Source organism: Ostrinia furnacalis, unplaced genomic scaffold, assembly GCF_004193835.3.
Source record: "Ostrinia furnacalis isolate ACB-3 unplaced genomic scaffold, ASM419383v2 OfSCF3657, whole genome shotgun sequence".
NCBI classification, from domain to species: domain Eukaryota; kingdom Metazoa; phylum Arthropoda; class Insecta; order Lepidoptera; family Crambidae; genus Ostrinia; species Ostrinia furnacalis.
In genome coordinates, this window is record NW_021133896.1 from 386,501 (window position 1) to 408,073 (window position 21,573).

Here is a 21,573-nt window from a genome sequence, read left to right on the forward strand (position 1 = left end):
TTTGAAAGCGAATCGTATTAATAATTGACAAAAAACATATTTTTAAATTAGTGGGGTGGCTCAGTGGCGCCACTTCAAATTAGTCTATGATGCTAATAATGCCATGGTTATGACACCGACACAAAATAATGCTACCGTTAACTACTAGACATACCCCCGGCCCTGAAAGTACCCTCTTTCAGCCTAATCATAAAGATGAACTAACAGTCCACTAGAGGACAAATCTTCACGAAGGCGCGTCGAACGATTCCTGAAGACGTCTGGATGTCAGCAACTCTGCTTACGCCATCCTTCCCGGGAATGGACCTCACAACGCGTCCAAGGCTCCATTTGAGAGGTGGCTGCTTGTCCTCCTTGATGACAACCAATGTCCCAGGTTGAAGCTCGTTTGTGTTGTTCCTCCATTTCGATCTCGTCTGAAGTTCGGATATGTACTCCTTGGCCCATCGATCCCAAAAGTGCTGGCGAATTTGCTCCACTCGTTGATAGCGTGAGAGCCGATGAGCAGGTGCGTCTTTCAGGTCATCGGTGGCAGGCGCAGTGAGCGGACGACCAACCAGGAAGTGAGATGGAGTTAATGGGTTATAGTCTTGCGGATCTGAGGACATAGGACTTAGGGGACGAGAGTTTAGGACAGCCTCTACTTGAGTCAGTACTGTGCCAAACTCCTCATATGTCATGTGCGAGTTCCCTATCACGCGACGCAAGTGATACTTGCAGGATTTAACACCAGCCTCCCACAAACCACCAAAATGAGGCGCATAAGGAGGTATAAAAGTGAATTTAATGTTTTGATTAGTGGCAAATTCAATTATTTCAGATGAACAATTTGATAAAAACCTTGTAAATTCATTTGCTAGACCAACAAAATTCTTGCCGTTGTCCGAAAAGATTTCATTAGGTTTTCCACGGCGAGAAATAAATCTCTTTAAGGCTAACAAATATGCATCTGTTGAGAGATCAGTGACTAGTTCCAGGTGCATAGCGCGCGTGACCAAACAGACGAATAAACATATGTAACATTTTGTTACCCTGGATCCTCTACCCTTGCGATTGAGTATGAACATTGGACCCGCATAGTCGACTCCACAACGCATAAATGGAAAACTAGGAGTTATGCGCTCCTCAGGTAAATTTCCCATCAGAGGAGCCAGAGTTTTGCCTCTCAATCGTTTGCAGATTACACAATCATGTACTACCGATCTTGCAATATTCCTACCAGCTATAGGCCACCACATCTCCCTGATGTTGTACAAGAGGGTTTGAGGGCCTGCGTGTAATAACTGTTTATGCTCGTGACGGAACAGCAACAACGTAAAGTGATGTTTGGATGAAANTTTTCATCTGTAGTGTGAAACAAACCTAAACCCAAAGTTTTGCTGTGAACGTTATCTCCTAATGATAAGTCTTTGTAGTCACCGAATGAAGTTAAATGTTGATCACACTTAAAGTTAAAAACCCACTTTCGTAACGGAAAGCAACCTGATTTTAAGACGTCTTTTGTTTTTTCGCATAATTTTAATAAATCTAATTTATTGTCCAAACTTAAAATCATGTCATCTACGTAAAAATGATCATTAATGACACCTTTAACTTCAGGGTCGATGCAATTCAGCGCAATNATTTTGTGGCCTAGATAAATGTAGTGGTCGACCAATTCTACAGGTAGGACGTGATTTTTCGCATTTTCAATGTTCGTCATGATTTTCGTTTTTGACAAATTCATTTTTAACCCTACTTTTGCTGATTCACGTTGTAGTTGGTCTACCATATCAATCATATCTTCAATGCTATCTAATAATAACACTACAAGAGCCATAATAAACAGTGTTTAAACACACTATTTATGATCAAAAATATGTAGTTCGTTAACCAAATAAGTTTATTTTCAACATCAGAATAAGGATTTCAGTAAACACCGAGAATAACACGCTAAGTACAATCCGTTGTATTCCTTAGAAGGTACAAAGTCATCTTCCACAACATTCTTGTATCGTTTGTGAGTCCATTCAATGCAGTTTGTTCCGCCCAATGGAATTCAATGTGCACAAAATTTGTTTTCACTTGCAGTGTAAAATACGTTATTCTGTTAAATAATTTTATTTTACGCTGTTGTAGAGACGGTAATAAATTCATAGTTGCTGGTATTGTGTGCTTGAATACTAGTGGATTCTTAGTTTAATAAATAGTAAATAATAATTTTGAGTGGTCAATTTCTTATGTGGAGTTAGTAATAATAAGTTTTCACTCGGAGAGTATATTATTTCCAAATGTAGCTCTACATTTGGACATAATATACTAGAATCAAAGTATAAAAACTGCATTCTCCTAAGTAATTATTTATGTGAAAATGGACAGTCTTATCTACATTCGTTTTCTCTACATTTAACAAATGAAAAAAAGAGAATTGGAAAAAAAAAACTAGTAAAGTCACACCCGCTTTATCAATTAGTTAGTTCCAAAGGCGCCTATTGACGTTTTATTTCGAATGACTGAATTTAGGATCGTTGCTTACACGTCCATAGATCTATTTTTATTGCCTCCCTTAATGGATTTTCGTAATATGATCCTGGATTTTGGTGTTTTTTTACTGCTCACGCGCATTTGAACTACAATGGACACACAATCAGTATGGCTATAATGGATATCTAGGTACGTAGAGTGCAGAGTTTCACCAACTCTTACAAAATACATCCCTGAACTATTCTGAAGAGATTCTGAAGATCAGAGCTACATGCTCTTGCTTTTTTAACTTTTTAGGTCTCGCTGTCACTCATATCGGCTTCTAGCTGCGAGTGAGTGAGATGAGAATAGACTCAAAAACAACGGGAACGTCTTTACGCACGTGCTTTGATAATATTATAAGTTAGTCTAATTTTGTAAGGATTTTTATCGATGCTATTTTTGATGCGCTTGCCTTAATGTTGTTTGGGCCCAAAGATAAGGAGACATGTAAACTGCCCCATATTTTTATTATCTTTGACGTTCATAAGTGCCAAAATACTGGTCTGAATTGAATAAATATATTTGATTTGATGTACTACCTAATTTCGAAACGTAGAAGTGTTTTAAGGTTGACACGACATAGTCATATTGGTACTTAGGCTAGGTTGCACCATCCTACTTTAATTTGACAAACATCAAAAATCGGTCAAACTCCATACAAAAACACCGGTTATCATCATAGTTACGGTCAACGTTAGGTGGTGCAACTCAGCCTTAGTGAACCTACTGAATCTTTTTTCTGTGTTACAAACTTGTACCGCACACGGTTCACATTAAACTTATCTGCCTTACGGAGATAAATCTCCCAAGTCTTATTTTACACATTTCATTTATAGAAATATAAAAGTCAAGTCATATAATGTCAACAGTCATACTATAGTTTTGAGGTGACGATATTGTCTTTCAAGATGTGTCGGTCGTATACTATGGTTGAATTGAATTTTACAACGTCTGTCTATTTCTGGGTTGGATGATATAAAATTACTTCAAATATTATAAGTATGGTGTCTAATGTTATGGAAGTTTTGATAGTCTTCGAGTTATGTTTTTTACAACACAGGTACAAGATTTTTAACGTTTTTAGTAATTCGTGTTATGGATGTAAACACTTCTGAATCAGGTAGGCCTAGTATTAATAAAAAATCAGGCATTTATCATAACTATTCGCGTGGTAAAGGTCATTAAAATAACTTTTTCGGCCGCGAGCATTTCGCTTCAGCAGCCTTTCGTTCCAGCGTACCACCATGAGTGTTTTTCGCTAAAACGTACTTCGCTAAATTGACCTTCGCCACTACGTACGGGACCCGTGTATTTTTTATTAATACTCCACGTGTGCCGCCGCATAAATTTATTTTTCTTTACGTACCTAAATCGATTAAGTTACTGATTCTTGATTACCTTACATACGATTAGAATTCTGACAAATTACCTTAAACATTTCATTTCGTGAAGAGCCTTCAGATTGACATTTACTAAGCTTTCTAAACAATATCATACACCTTCATAAATTCTAAAGCTGATAACAATCTTCATTGTTACATTAATACCTTGTTCTTTCAATTTATTTTCATTTCCATATTTGTTTTCTTGACTCTACCTAATTTAAACAATATTGAGAAGCTTATTAAGCTCAACAATGATGACGGTAGGTGGCAGAAGTAATTGAGCATTGTCTTTTAGAGCACGTGGGTGTACATCCAACTCTGTTAAGGTCGATTATTTGACAAGGAGAGTTAGGATGGTGGTACATTGAGGGTAGTTATTTTTGTATTTTTTAACAAACACAAAATCTCATAATCTCTGTATAGTAGAATTAAAGTACGAGTAAAAATCTATTCTTGAGATAAAATTGTTTAATTAAGCCAATTGAAAAAACGTTTAATGGATCGGTGGTATTTTTGTTACATTTAGCTGAATCATCATCTTCAGCAACTAATCACACGTTACAAAATCATCAAGATCGACACTGAAATGTACTAGATTAGAAAAAAAAAGTTACAATGAAGCAGATAAAAATAAACAGGACAAAATTGTTTACAAACATTGTTTGTAACAACAAAAATTTAATGTGTCTTGCGTCATGATGTAGATTAATGAGCTTATTTTAAAAAAAAATCAATAAAACTGCCATAATTGAATCAAATGGAGGCATGGTCAAAAACAGTAACTCAATGGCCCTAATATTTATGAGCTCAGTGTACCATCAACCTTAGGTGAATGTTATTAATGGGTGTGCTGATAAGGAATTGTTGTGGTAATTCGTTATCATTGTCATGATCGATATGAGATTGAAAGTATACAAACAACAACTCTTAAATCTTTTAATATTACACTCCTTAATACATAACTAGTGGGAGTATGATTCATAGGCAGTCCAATTCAACATGATAGAACGTATGTTATATTATGTTAGTATCTTAAATAGTTAGATGCTATATTACTACAAATATTTTTAATACGATGGGCTTTGATTGTACCAAAATATTCTCGACAGTGTAATGTCAACGTGAAATTGTGAACTTCGTCAGTTTATCATATAGGTACTCGTATTATAATCTAACTACCTACGTCAAATTATATCTGTTGGATTTTCACATCCGTTACCAAGCGACAAAAAATCATTCATTGCTTTCGCGGCATTTAGAAAAAGAGCTAAATAATATGAGCACGAATCGGTCTGGTTATACAGTGTGAGTCACGTTAAAGTGTACATATGAAAATATGTGAAACTAGACCTATTTTTATCGACAAAAAAAAGGTCAAAAAATTTTTGAGTTTTTTTTTTTAATTTATTATAGATTTTTTTTCTTCCAATTACTTCTCGTAAAGAAAACGTAATAACTTTTAAACTAAGAGGTATATCCTGATAAAATAAAAACAGTAATAATGCTAAATAACAGGCTATAGTAAAAAAATACATAAAATACCCAGAAAATTTGTTGGCCTTGTTTGTGTATTTTATGTATTTTTTTAGTATTGCCTGTTATTTAGCATTATTACTGTTTTTATTTTATCAGGATATACCGCTTGGTTTAAAAGTTATTACGTTTTCTTTACAATAAGTAATTGGAAGAAAAAAAATTCTATAAAAAATTAAAAAAAAATCTCAAAAATTATTTGACCTCTTTTTTGTCGATAAAAATAGGTCTAGTTTCATCTATTTTCATATGTGCACTTTAACGTGACTCACACTGTATTAAAACAAAATATTAATCTAGTGTTTCGTAAAGAACTCTCTTCAATTATTTCCAAACATTACTATGAGGTCTAACAGTGCGCGTGGACGCACAGGGTGATACACGAACCAATCACAGAGCGCTATTCAATGCTGTGCTTTCGATTTGCAGCTTCACTTAAGCAAGCATCGTTTGTGAATACGGGCGTAAGGGGTCATNTAATTTATCATAATAATTATTGTGTTTTAATGGGATATAATATTTTCATAGGCAAATTTGATCCTTCCCAAAAATGTGGAACTGCGAAATTCAATGTAGGTATGTTAAAAAAAATCTATCAGAGGTAATAATAATATATTGATGATGCATAAGATTATGATTATAATGTACCTACACAAGATTCGTAATTTGTAACTGCGTGAATCATTTTTGATCAACATTATGTACATACCCTGACACACTGACTTGCAATCAAAGTAAGAAAATTTGAACATTGAAAATTTCGCGCCTACCTCAACGCATTCACCTTTCATCCTTTTAAAATGGCCCGGAATAATTCTGTCATTTCCAAGTACCATCTGCCGGTCTATGTTTTTCTTAAAATAAATGGGTAAAATGTTTTGTCTAACATGGCATCCCTAAATTCACTCACACAATAGACAAACGCCAAAATTTTGCGTCACAGTTTTGTTGTAGCGCGAGTTCCGTCCGCCTTTTTTTATAGGTCCATGGTGACGATATTGTCTTTCAAGATGTGTCAGTCGTATACTATGGTTGAATTGAATTTTACAACGTCTGTCTATTTCTGGGTTGGATGATATAAAATTACTTCAAATATTATAAGTATGGTGTCTAATGTTATGGAAGTTTTGATAGTCTTCGAGTTATGTTTTTTACAACACAGGTAGAAGATTTTTAACGTTTTTAGTAATTCGTGTTATGGATGTAAACACTTCTGAATCAGGTAGGTCTAGTATTAATAAAAAATCAGGCATTTACCACAACTATTCGCGTGGCGCAAGGTCATTAAAATAACTTTTTCGGTAGCGAGCGTTTCGTTTCAGCAGCCTTTCGCTCCAGCGTACCACCATGAGTGTTTTTCGCTAAAACGTACTTCGCTAAATTGACCTACGCCTCTACGTACGGGACCCGTGTATTTTTTATCAATAAAATCCACGTGTGCCGCCGCATAAATTGATTTTTCTTTACGTACCTAAATCGATTAAGTTACTGATTCTTGATTACCTTATATACGATTAGAATTCTGACAAATTACCTTAAACATTTCATTTCGTGAAGAGCCTTCAGATTGATATTTACTAAGCTTTCTAAACAATATCATACACCTTCATAAATTCTAAAGCTGATAACAATCTTCATTGTTACATTAATACCTTGTTCTTTCAATTTATTTTCATTTCCATATTTGTTTTCTTGACTCTACCTAATTTAAACAACATTGAGAAGCTTATTAAGCTCAACAATGATGACGGTAGGTGGCAGAAGTAATTGAGCATTGTCTTTTAGAGCACGTGGGTGTACATCCAACTCTGTTAAGGTCGATTATTTGACAAGGAGAGTTAGGATGGTGGTACATTGAGGGTAGTTATTTTTGTATTTTTTAACAAACACAAAATCTCATAATCTCTGTATAGTAGAATTAAAGTACGAGTAAAAATCTATTCTTGAGATAAAATTGTTTAATTAAGCCAATTAAAAAAACGTTTAATGGATCGGTGGTATTTTTGTTACATTTAGCTGAATCATCATCTTCAGCAACTAATCACTTGTTACAAATCATCGCCAACGCACCTGTAACGCCCCTGGGTCTGCGGGTGTCTATGGGCGACGGTAATGACTTACCATCAGGTGATCCGTCTGCTCGTTTGCCTCCTATCACATAAAAAAAAAAAAGGTTGACAATGAAAAGTACTAGACTAGAAAAAAAATTGTTACAATGAAGTAGATAAAAATAAACAGGACAGAAATGTTTACAAATATTGTTTGTAACAACAAAAATTTTACAATTTGTGGTCTAGTACGTCAAGATGTAGATACATGAGCCTATTTTAATCAATAAAACTGCCATAATTGACTCAAATGGAGGCATGGTTAAAAACAGTAACTTAATGGCCCTAATATTTATGAGCTCAGTGTACCACCAACCTTAGGTGAATGTTATTAATGGGTGTGCTGATAAGGAATTGTTGTGGTAATTCGTTATCATTGTCATGATGTATATGAGATTGAAAGTATACAAACAACAACTCTTAAATCTTTTAATATTACACTCCTTAATACATAACTTGTGGGAGTATGATTCATAGGCAGTCCAATTCAACATGATAGAACGTATGTCATATTATGTTAGTATCTCAAATAGTTCTGATAGATGCTATATTACTACAAATATTTTTAATAAGGCGCTTTGATTGTACCAAAATATTCTCGACAGTGTAATGTCAACGTGAAATTGTGAACTTCGTCAGTTTATCATATAGATACTCGTGTTATAACGCGTAAGATCATAATCTAACTACGTAAAATTATATGTGATAGAAATTCACGGTGGCATCCAAGGGACATAAAAAAATTCATTGCTTTCGCAGCATTTAGAAAAAGAGCTAAATAATATGAGCACGAATCGATCTGGTTAAATGAAAACAAACATTAATCGAGTGTTTCGTAAATAACTCTCTTCAAATTTACCTAACGCTCGTATTTCCAAACATTACTATGAGTCAGTAATGTTTGGAACACAGTGCGCGTGGACGCACAGGATGACACACGAACCAATCACAGAGCTCTATTCAACGCTGTGCTTTCGATTTGCTGCTTCACTTAGGCAAGCATCGTTTGTGAATACGGGCGTAAGTGTTCAAATGAACTTCAATGGCCATAAAGCTAACTCTACAAAGAATAACTTTTACGCCTTATGACTTTATAACAGCTGTATAACGTTTGATCTGTTTCCGCACATGTAAAACTTTTGTCATAAATACGAATTCTTCAGATATTAATGTTCCAGGTGCCTTTAAAAGGTAATGGTTCATTGCGCTGAAAAACTCTGGGTGATTAAAGGACGTTATAAAGTTCGAGTCAAATTTCAAAGAGGAGGAGGAGGAAAAATAAAAAATAATAAGTGTTATATGCATTGGGTGAATATAAAATACAGGGAAATACTAAAATAGAATAGCAAAATAAAAATAAATATTAATACGCGGCCATACCAGCTTACCTGACTACCATATCTGTGAGAGTAGATTGATGATTTCCATGCGATCGTATTTATACAAAATGTCTTTGTTTATTATTTTCGTTCGTTCGTTCGTTTCAGCCAAATGACGTCCACTGCTGGACAAAGGCCTCCTCCAAGGCTTTCCACAATGCACGGTCCTGCGCTGCCCGCATCCAGGCTCTTCCCGCGACCTTTACGAGATCGTCGGTCCACCTAGTAGGAGGCCTGCCCACGCTACGTCTTCCAGCCCGTAGTCGCCACTCGAGAACTTTTCTGCCCCAACGGCCATCGTCTCTACGAGCTATGTGCCCCGCCCACTGCCACTTGGTTTTAGCAATTCTGCGAGCTATGTCGGTCACTTTGGTTCTCCTGCGGATCTCCTCATTTCTGATTCGATCACGCAGGGAAACTCCAAGCATGGCCCGCTCCATCGCATTTTTATTTTACTTACATTTTAATACTCCACTTTAAACCACCCCCTAAAACTGGTACGTACTTTTAAACAGTCTATTTTTAAAACGGATCCCATTTACCGGCTAATCCTATTGAAAACAGTTATTTTGCGACATACGTACTTAGCCCCTGATTAAAACTCCCTTTGCGAGCTTAAAACTCCCAAAACCTAATGGAAGGGAATTTGTGCTAGTGTTGTGAAGTAGCCGATGGAGATAAAGTAGATCGATAAAAAAAATATGGTTACATAAATTAATTAAATGTAATTTATAGGTAAAAGTCTACTAAAGTTTTCGGCTCATATTTATATTTGTATGTTTTTTTCACTTTTCAAAAGCTTGTAAAATGTTGAAAATTAAGTACATTGTAATGTTTAGTTTTGAAAAAACTGATATGTGTTCCGAAAAATGATTTTATAAAATTGACTGAAATAAAAGTACGCTTATCGCAGAAATTCATATGTCAATGAAATTTAGTCTGCAGATTTTTATTCCCGTACCATAAGCCCCAAAGCTATTGAACAAAACACAATTGACTCTACCTACCAATATTTTTATTGTCCAATATTATAGGCAACTAGTTTTTGAAATATCGATAAATCTATTTTTGAAATCTCACAACACTAATTCGTTTGTAACTGGCCTGATCTTCTGGGCTGTCTAATAAGGCTGCTTAGCTGACGTAAATACGACATAGGAATTTCTTATTAACTTCTCTTAATAATGAGTTTCTTTTCCTAATGAGTTCGAATAAAAGGAAATCTGATTTAGGAGATTTGTTTTTTTGTACAAACGATTTCTTTTTCAGGCTTCCTCAAAAGTTTGTAGGGAAACTGACTTTATGTAAAAATTCAATCCTTTTGATTCGGCAATGATACTTACATAATTTATTTTATCGCAAGTTATTGTTTTTTCTATCATTTTTGTGATATTAAGAAGGAGAAGCGACTCAGGCGATCTTAATATTAAAGGTTGTTTTGAAAGAGCTGTTAATGTAACTAACATACTATCAACTATCAACATACTAACAAATCGCAATGCAACTATATTAATATTGATATAGTTGTATGTGAGTAGGTAGTTTGGTTTATGAGGGTAGTTTCTTGAAACTTGGTTCATTATTTCCAATTAGGACAAACCCACACAGTTATGTGGGTAATGAATTATTCACATGGTAATTATAAAGATCACATAACAGCCATTATTTTCGTAATAACCTTCTGAAAGACACGTCCAGTCCTAAGATTTAATCCCAGCACTTAAGTACTACTAATAACCCTAAAATGTTGGGTCCGGTCTAACCACACCCCACAATGCAATTTAACGGGATTGCGTCATACATTTATTATTTACCCTTGCCATATCTGCTACAAGATTAAACGGCGACTTGTGCGAAGATTAAATCCAGGATTTTATTCCCATATTGCCGTACATTTCCACCCTACGGTAGTGGCAGAGAACTCGAGTATTCATTGCGGGTAGCCTAGCTATGTTAACGAGGGCTGGCGACGCGGCGTTTTCAGGTTAACCTCAGTGTTTGAATTCTACCGGCCACGTTAAAATATTTAAGTACACGTGCAAATTTTCGGTACGGAGCGAATTTCTGATTTATTTTAGGAAATTCATACATTTTAGAATATTCTTGATGGAAGATTTTGAATTTAAGATATTTCTAAATAAATGTTTTCCTTAAAATTGTCAATGTTGTGGTGCTTCAAATTAATTTTTTAATGTAAAAAACTTTTAAAAATATAATTTTGGAGAAATAATGACCTTGGAAGAATGAGGAAGTAAGGTGCAATCGTTTTTTGACAGCCCTAACAACTGCAAACCAAGATTTATATGGAGGTCGTGGTTATTTATACCCACCAGCCTTATTTTTATTCCCCGTGTGATATTTTTAATGAGGCAACTGAATAGCACTGGCTGCACCTTTTATTAACTTTTAAAAGCATTAGGCGAGCCCAAATAGCTGGAATTTACCACTAACTATTTGTTTGTCTCGCAACTCAGTTTATGGTTTCAGTCCGTTGTTGTTACAATTTTATTTTTATATGGGAATAATAAATTCGATGTTACAGTTTAGTTCGGAATGGCGTAAACTTTGGGAATAACTCTAGGCATGACTGTTTGGAACTGGTTTTATGCGCCGGGGGCGAGACGAGCTCGTCCCTCTATTTGTTTTGGAAATAATCGAGTCAGTGATGAGTCCATAATGGGGCCTCACATGGATCGGGCTATGCAAATGTAGCAATTAGGATAATAAAGACGCGGGGTCTTTGTGACCCGCTGGGCTAAGGACGGCTTAACAAATTTACTCGCGCGACCACTTGCATTAATGGGTTAAGATTTTAAAGCACTGTCTGTTTTTGGGGTTTGCGTTATGAAAACATAAGTTTACATCTGTTTAATTGGGCCATATTTGCTACTTCTATTTTAATTGGGTCATATTTTATGAATGGAATTTTTTCTGAAAAAATCTTAATGTTTTGTGTTTTAATTTTGGTCTAAAATTTGATTTGTGTTAAAACACATGCTAGAACTTTAGATCCAGCTTCAATAAAGTAGTGAAACATACAGAAGGTTCGTAGCAGAAGTTGGTAGTAACGTGGTGCGTCAATTACTTGGCGCCCAACGTGGGATAGAAAAAGTAAAAAAAAAATGTAGTTCCTATCCCACTACTTAAAATTTTTAAAATTGAATAATTCGCAATGATTTCATTGTATCCTGCTTGTTTCAATATAAATCGAGTTAACGATAAAACAACGATTTGCAATCATTGAAATCTATCAGAATCGAGTTTCCGTAAAAGTGACGTGATGCTTTGAGTAAACTTTTCCAGTTTCCACGGAAAAACTCATTGCAAAATGTATGCCGCAATCTAGTTAGCGGCTGCCGAGTCTTGAATGAACAAATAGCTAATGTAGACCTAAGACTGGCACGATTGAAAGTCAGTGCAACCACAAATTCCTGTGGCCGCATCCACATCTCCTACTTTGCGTAGTTCAAATAGAACAGCTAAATAACTTAATACAATACAAAAAAAAATGTTCGTATATTTCAGCCAAGACGTCCACTGCTGGACAAACGCAACACCCAGTCCTGTGTTATTAGCATCAAGGTACTTCCTGTGACTTTCACCAGATTATCGGTTCACCTAATGGGGGTCTGCACTCTACCTTTTGCGACTCGTTGACAATTGTAAGTAAAATCTAAAACAGTGACTCCATCTCACCATCCCAACTTGACAACCAGACGTCAATAGTTTCTTTCAGAAAATTAATGAAAAGTTATTCGCTTCTTCTTTCGCATTTATGTTTGTATAGTTTTTACTTTATACATTAAAGTGTTTTAAGACGCTGTGTTTTCAAATATATTTGGCGTGTATTTTTAAAGGACTCTACACACTAAGCCCACCAGCCTGTCTTTGTGTCGGCGGCTTTATTTCAAAAGAAGTCGACGATTTATACCTACTTTCTATGACTTCTGACAACAGTGACAACATTATCAAAAGTTGACGACTTATGTCGGCGCAAAAGACAATAATAAGCACCAAAACTTGTACAAATTGAGCTGTCTGTTACATCTCACCATGTACTAACTTTAAACGACCTAAATATTTGATGTGCACAAGATCAAATGAAATAGCAATGAACGGATACATCAAGGAAAGGGAGTTGATATCTACGGAGTTTAACAAGGGTGCTGCAGAATATATTATGACCGATCAATAGTCGAGATCACCCAGTACGAGCGACTCATATAATATTTGAATGGAGCTATCATAAAATGCGTAGTAGTTGTGTAAACATTAATTGTGAATCCCTATTCTATCTAGCTAGAAACTAAACAGCGTTTTGTCTAAACAAACAATACCTAAGTATTGAAATCAAACTCAAGCCTTTTTATAAGAGTTCCTTTAGTTGAGTATAGAATAGAACAATCTTTATCAAAAGAGCCTATTGTCCAATTTTGTTCACAAATCTTTAAAATGTTGTTCTTGTTTACAATTAATTTTGATACCTACATTTTCTAGTAGTAATATAAAATACTAGCTTTCCGCCAGCGGCTTCGCGCGCGTGGACCCCTGTACCCTATGTTTTTCCAAAATAAAATTTAGCCTATGTTACTCGTGGATAATGTAGCTTTCGAATGGTGAAAGAATTTTTAAAAACGGTCCAGTAGTTTTTGAGCCTATTCATTACAACCAAACAAACAAACAAAGTTTTCCTCTTTATAATATTAGTGTAGATGTAAGAAGTTCAAGTAGATATATTCTTTAACTGGAATGCACGAGTAAATTCACAGAGTATGGGTAATAATTTAGTAAGTCCATTACCTATGACAGTGTTAAGTATGGCGGAAGTATAAAAACAAAGTTCAAATCCAACCTGTCTGCTTCCATTAAAATGTATAGCCAAAGTTAAGTTTTTCAACTTTTGAGGCGTAACAACGTCGTTATCAATATTCATAAAGTGAGACGTATCAGAAGCGAAGCCAGGCATTAAACAAAGCCTGCCTCAAGTGGAGTAACCGATCCAAGTCGTCTCACTTGGGTTGAAAACATACGGGGGACTATTGTGGACGGTTACGGAACTGTTACCACTGCTCGATCCTACTGCAGCAAGTCCTGATAAGGCAGGAATTTACAGCTTCATTGATTGAAATTTATACAATGTAATACAGTAGCTGTTACTGCTATGAAGACGAGGTTTTTAGTGGGAATGATTGTTATCAAATTACACTAGGCTATAATGACACCGTATGTAAAAAGTCATGCATTGACTACCCAGTCCCAGAATGTTAAATTTTATACCGTCGTCCATTTATGAAGAAATACAGTGTGAGTCACGTTAAAGTGTACATATGAAAATAGATGAAACTAGACCTATTTTTATCGACAAAAAAGAGGTCAAAAATTTTTTGAGATTTTTTTTACATTTTTTATCGAATTTTTTTTCTTCCAATTACTTATTGTAAAGAAAACGTAATAACTTTTTAACTAAGCGGCATATCCTGATAAAATAAAAACAGTAATAATGCCAAATAACAGCCAATACTAAAAAAATACATAAAATACACAAAAAATGCCAACAAATAATAAAAAATGATACTTTTTGAAAAAAATCTGCTTAAAAATTCGTGTTTTTTTGGTTATTTGATAAATTTCTCCAAAAAATGCCCCTATAACCGGTGGTTTTTATTACTTTGTATTATTTTCTATCGTATTACCTTCGTAAAACCAAAAATCGCATGTCTCTATCCCTATCACAACATTTGCTATGATTGTTTGAACTAAGCCTCTCCGGGCGCGCCATTCAACGCTTCGTTAACAAAGAAACTGAAAATGGCTCTAGATTTGTAATTTTCATATAGACAAGTTAGATTTCAAATATATTCATCACTTTCCTACACCGGACCCAATTGAAGTTATGCCTTTCGCACGACAAGGAAGACTATAATTTTCTTAGCCGCACGGTGAGCGAGACGTACACAAGGTCTATAGACCTGGTTTCGCACTCAACGTGTTAAGAGACTGTGTTACCTTTCGATCCTACTGCAGCAAGTCCTGATTAGGCAGGATTTACAGCTTCATTGATTGAAATTTATACAACGTAATACAGTAGCTGTTATGAAGACAAGGTTTCTAGTGGAGATGATTGTTATCAAATTACACTAGGCTTTAATGACACCCTATGTAAAAAAGTCATTAAATGTTATAGTGTTTTATAATACCAAATAATTATATTATATTTATTCAATAATTTCTTTTAACAGTATTTGGTCCGAACGCAACGTTCATCATCATCATCATCATTATACAGCTACAGGGCGTCCACCGATGCCTTGCCCAACGATTTACAGATTGGCCGGTAGGCAGCGGCCTGCATCCAGCGCTTTTCTGCAACCTTTATTAAATCAACGCAGCGTTCCCGTCACTTATTCTCCCCTTATACGCCCACTTTTACAGCACGTTCATAAATTTCAGTTTGCAACTTGCAACGCGGAGCCGATAGCGGAACGCTCGATCAAGAAGTGTTTTGTATGGGTTCAATATTTGCAAACTAATACGCCACATCGCGAGAAACCGATATTGCTTACATACAGCCGGCTAATTGCTAAAGACTGGTTAATACACTTCGCAAGTAATCAGGCTCGTTATAACTCCTGAGCGTTTGTAAGGCCGTAATACGCCTGGCTAAGGGTTTGCGCAGTGACTACTTAGAATGTATTAGTGACTGCTTCTTCCACTGCTTCTACTCAGCATCGGTACACTTGTTCGTTATGTTACTACTTATACAATATCATATGTAGATTAAAGCATTTGAAAACCCAATTTACTGCTAATTTGAGAGTTTTATGAATTTTCAGGTGTTTTAAGAAATAGCCCACACGTACACAAGCTTCATAAATAAATTTTTGTATGAATGTAAAATGCATGCTTAAGTTTTGAAAAACCTCTTTAGGCACAGGATAGCTTATCAAAAGCACTGTGAAAAGAATAATAATCTGATAGTATGCTGTTGACTCTACACGACAACGACTCTATGCTAGTTCTACATAAAGTATACTTCATCGGTAATTTGTTTTTATTTTGCTATATTCTTAGTAGTTTATTACTGTGCGGGGGCTGAGTGGCCTCACTTATCGTAACCCTTTTATAACACACTGGAGTTCCGTACATCTCATATAAATCGTAAAAGTTGGAATGTACTACGTTGTGTATCTATACAACTTTGTTGATAATATTTTATTTATAAGAAGCGTTTTCCTGTATTGAAATATAGTTCAGATGGAAAATGTATTTTAATGTATTTTTCCTGCCAGCTTAGATTTAATATTTGCAAGACAAAGACTTTTTAACAAAGACAAAGATTTTAGAATTATTTATTTGATGCCATACAACGGTACAGTTCCCTTACAAATAAACGACTTTAAATAAAATAACAATTTTCGGGATCGAATGTATTCAAGTAGGGTAAACACTGTCATGGCAGTGAAATGTAAAATACTCGTAAATAAATAAATACCTACTTTGTAAAAAGTTATCACGGAATAAAATCCTTCTATTTTAAATACTAAAATGGTTCAAGTCAACGATAGGTATGAACCAACAGATTATTATGATTAATCGCTGTATTTCAATTTTTCACCTTTTCAGATTAGGTAGAGTGACCTTTTCACCCTTGAGTTTATTGAACTCTCATCAACATTTTCTTTTCGTGATAGTTTTGATAAAAATAATCTTAATGGATTTTAAATGTTTATCAGCGACCTGATAACGCTAAAGTATTGTGTGAACTCACTATTTTTCTGACTTAATCTGTATAGAGTATTTTAGTCAACTATTGATTCCATTTCAACATCAAAAAATACCAATGTTTCTATTTCCAAAGTATTTTCAGTACATTTTGGTACATTGTTTATCAAATTGGATAAGATCGTGCTTTGATGTCATAATCACAATTTAATAATAAGGACTTAATTTAGTGGTATAACAACATTATTACAAAAGAGATTAAAAGGCTATCAGTAAGGAGTTCTCTATATACGAACGAAAGAAGTTACAGAAGGTGCTTACGGTTTAAGACATTTATTTCATCAAAAGAATTTACAATTCAATATTTTGTTTGTGAAATAGGAATATTATTTTGTTAGTGATACAAGTGCCGGAACGGTGCGTGTTAGTATGTAATTTAACAAATCTTAAATAATCATAAATTATTGCAAAACCAAGTCTCGAAATAATATCTGCAACATTTGATGCGAATTTAATAATAAAAAAATAGTGGGTAGGTTTGAAACAATGCTACTTGCTAACTGGTTCCATACTAGTTGCCATTGGTTCTTTAGCAGTGTTACCCATTACGTATCGAAAGGCAAGTATGTCAATGATTCTTTCCAAAACATGACTTAGATACCAAGTTTTCCAATCCTAGAAGGAGGAGGTCCCGGAGGAACACAAATTAGTTATTGGTATAAACTATAGCAATGGAATATTTATTGCTTAAAAATCAACCACAAACCCTCAGAAGTGAATAATAATAATAGAGATGTCATTCTAAAGTCGTGTTAATATTATCCCTCGCACAACGAAGTAGGTAGTTTATAATGCGTCTTTTCTGACACCAAGAAATGGTATGCTTCTACGCATAACTCGTTATTCGTTTTGATCTATTTTGTAAGCGCGGGTGGCCGGGTACAATTTGATTCATTATAACGTAGGTGGGCTTTTGAACCAACAAAATGACCCCTTGTTAAGGCTCTAGGCAGATAACGCTCACGTATTAATCTAGAGCCATAAAATAACTAAAAAAAATCAAAACGAGTTTCCAGGATGCTATAAATCTTTGAACGACTACCTAATTGATAGTATGCGAGTTTTGTAGAGACGTTTCATATAAAGTTTATCTAACCAATTGCCAAGTTCCTTATGGCGAAGTTTTTTTTTAACGTAAGTGATATCCCAATTTGGAAATTTTGAATTTTATTCTAACACGAAATTCAAATCAAGTCTCGAAGTTAATTAAAATACGTCAGTAACTCTATATGCTTTAGTTCGAAGCGATTACCAGTATCACAGAACCTAAAAGTATTGGTTAGACTCATATAACTTAATAAGCATGTTAGATATATCTCTATCTGAAAGATTAACAGTGATCAGCTGTGAAAATGACCTTAATTCATACAAAATAGCAAAATGACAAGCAGTTCTTTCTTAGCTTGTTTAATATTTTGCATTTTACATTGCCACATATCTCAATCAAAATCATCGACTTTATGTGTTCCCATGTAAATAATAGACGTCATTAATCCAAAAGTGGATTATACCATCATCAGCCCGCGGTATCAAATGTTTAATTAAAATTTATGGGGTCGATTCGTTCGGTATTACATAACAGTGTTACGCGGTGATATTAACCCCTAATAACCGGGGGCATTAAAACTCCCTTTGTTCGTTATGTTGCATGAATCATGAACATGTTCAGAATCACGGCGGGTTGTTTAAAATTCGAAACGGTTTGTAGTTGACATTCGGTGCGCGTCGGATCCCGCAGACAAGGGATTTGGTGTGATGTACTTCTGGTTCGGACATAATGCTGGTGAAAAGCTTTGTTTTGTTTTTTGTTTTGTCTAAGATATTCACCTTCTAGTGTCTTTTTCTTTCTTCAGTGTCAGTTATTTATTATTTCTCGATAAAGCGGGAGATCGTGGCTTTTGGCGCTTTTGAAGGGGCTTACGTCCAGGAGTTAACAACCATTTGCTATTTACATCAAACGGGTATCGGAAACATTCTTGTGTGTTAACACTTATTTCGTTTTCAGTACAACACAGCACCATTTAAAGCTCAAAAACTTTGCAAAATTCTTTGCAAATTCTTTGCAAAATATCACACACAACTTCATAAGCTGCAGTCTTTGCTTGATGTACCCGTACTAGCGTTTTCATTGGGCCTAAAATAACACTGCCAACATATGACACAGTGTCGGAAATCACTCTAACGCGGACATAAATAATTACAATACGAACAAACCGACTCGTCCGCGACAGCAGTTTGTCAGCGGCTTACGTGTGAGCCGAAACGGATTTATCCGACAGTGTGACTTGTGTAATAGCGGTCGGACTCTTTGTCATTGCGAGATGGCGCGCGAATGGTTAAGTGACTGGTTGTTTTGTATGGACTAGAATTTGCATAATAATTAAATTATGTATTAATAAGGACCATTCCAGAAGAATATGCAAGGAATCTAAACTGAATTAAGACGTCCAATTAAAGTTTAAATATAAAGGATAATATTCTTTTTATCATAATTTCGAATACATTATACTTAGAAAGACACGGTGAGAGACACATGAGGCGTCGGGGGTCGGAAACATCTCCTCGATGATTATGTGAGTGCCCAAAGATTTTCTTTGATTTAATTTAAATATAAATCTTTATGGTACCTACTTAATTCTTTAAAAATCCCAAAGTAGGTACCTACCAGGGTTTAACGTTAACGTTAGACGTATTTGTTGTGAGCCTTTTTACGGTAAATCATAATAAGCTAATTTTGTGACAAACTGATGACCAATTGAAAACAGTTAAACTAATCTGTAGATTTAATTACATTTCTTATACCATTACCAAAACGAAACCTTCCAGGTGTACATCTCTCCAAACTAGAAATGGTTCAAAACAATTGAACGCTCCCCATATTTTTTCAGTCCATACCTTTCCAATTTTTCAGCAAGTGACTGTATTTTTTCGGCACAGCTCATCGGTACCGAACGCTCAACTCATATCTCTCGATTCGCACGTAAGGAAAAACAAACGAAGGCAGTGAAATAACATTGGTTCCCACCACTTATATCAGATTTCTTATTGTTCCTTAGTTCATTCCATTAACGATTGTGTAAGAGACACGTTCGCTTAATGTTTTCTCTGAGGATATAGGAGAGGTTTCGGTAAATGCTCACACTTACAGATATTTTCTTTTTCGGGAATAGAATTCATTTGATCTCAGTGTTATTTGTACTTTTCAGATGTTGCTGATTCTTTGTCACATCTTTTAGCGAATGATTTAACATTTACAACGTTCTATCTAAATATAAAATGATTTCTTCAAAAGTGTCTCTTCTTTTATTAAACTTAGAATTCACGTAGGTACCTAACATAAGGTTGTTTCATAACACGATGATGATGATCCGATAATTACTTCTATTATCCTTATCACAAAACAGTTGCACTTACTTAGTGCCAGCCTCTAAAATAATATCATAATAATTTAAGTAGTCTCTCTAAATAAAAAGACAAAATGTAGAAAAATGACCTAACTTGCGTCAAATTGTCATTGTTTTAATTTCCTTAAATTCAATCATTACTCATTGTATCCCCAAGAAAATCCGCAGTACAAATTACTGGGCCAGTTAATTTACTCGCCGGATAAATACAGGCTTTCGGTTAATTCGGAAATTATATGCTATTCATTAGCGAGTGTTCATTATACGCATTACAGCGCCAGAACATTTTCAATACTCGAAATGTTTATTTACAGGAGTTCGTTTTTCGTCAGGACTGGATTTAATGGACGCAAAGCTTAAGGGATAGAGTGCAGAAGTTATCAGAAACTAGAGTAATATTGAATACATTTTCTTTTAAGTAAAGGTAAGATTTATTCTCACCTATTGATATTTTTGTTGGAGATTTTATTTCGCGTTATATAAAATTTTGATTTTACCTGCATTGGTTTTTAATTTTGAATGTGTATGCGTAACCTTAAGCTAGCAATGGTACTAAGCTCTGTTAATTGCTCCAGTTTCGCAAAATATGTTGTAGAGTAAAGCTAGATTTTTAACAAAACTACAGGACACTGAAATAACGTTTTAAAATTTGACAATTAAGTGGGTCGTTGTAGACCCAGCACAAACCTCGCGTAATTCCAGCTTCAAAAATAAAAGAGCATCGCATCGCACTCGCTGCAAATGGTGCAAGCGACACGACCCCGGTCCCTTACACTAACAGGATTGCAGTAGCTTTAAATATGCAACATTAAATTTCACATAAAAGTTCCTGCAGAGAGTTTTGATGCTTTCGGGCACACTTTTCAAACATTTTGACATGAATTTTGCCGGCCTTTGAAATGTTGTTGAGTGTTCATTCCGTAGCGCATCAAAGTTATTTATGCCATTCGCATAGACGGAAAAACAAGCACTTTTAGTAACGTACGTCCTAGAATGAATAGGCACAATTTCATGTTTGTCAGCCATTTTACTGGGATATCGATAACTCAATTACAAAAAGAACCTATAAATTATTTCCGCGGCTATTACGAGAACGCGATTGGAAGCGGTTACTAGAATCGCTAACAGAATTAGAACGAACTATCAGGGTGAAATTGATTGAGAGTTTAGATTCAGGTTAATCGTTATTGTTATAAAAGTTGAATAAAAATATTTTTAGTAAAAAGGCAACTTGTTAAAAATAACTTTTCTTCAGAGAAATTTATTCTAACTTTCTCAGATATTATTAAGTGTTCGGTTCGTGAGACAATATGCATCATAAAAACACACAATAAATGCACGTAAAGAAAATGATCTATAAGTACCATACTAAAAATCTAACTAAACTACCTATCAAACGTCACTAAATGCAGTCGTTATTTTTAATTGAACTCGTAATTTTTAACGTAGAGATAAAAACATAATAAAATTTTACCAT

At 34.9% G+C, this 21,573-nt stretch overlaps 1 protein-coding gene across 1 annotated transcript; it reads right to left on the bottom strand.

Annotated features, from left to right (window-relative positions):
* Window positions 1-200: 200 nt before the first annotated feature.
* On the bottom strand, window positions 201-1,238 carry LOC114358059 (uncharacterized). The gene has a single exon (XM_028311928.1). It carries the CDS (start codon window positions 1,236-1,238, stop codon window positions 201-203), a length of 1,038 nt encoding a protein of 345 aa, XP_028167729.1.
* Window positions 1,239-21,573: the final 20,335 nt, after the last annotated feature.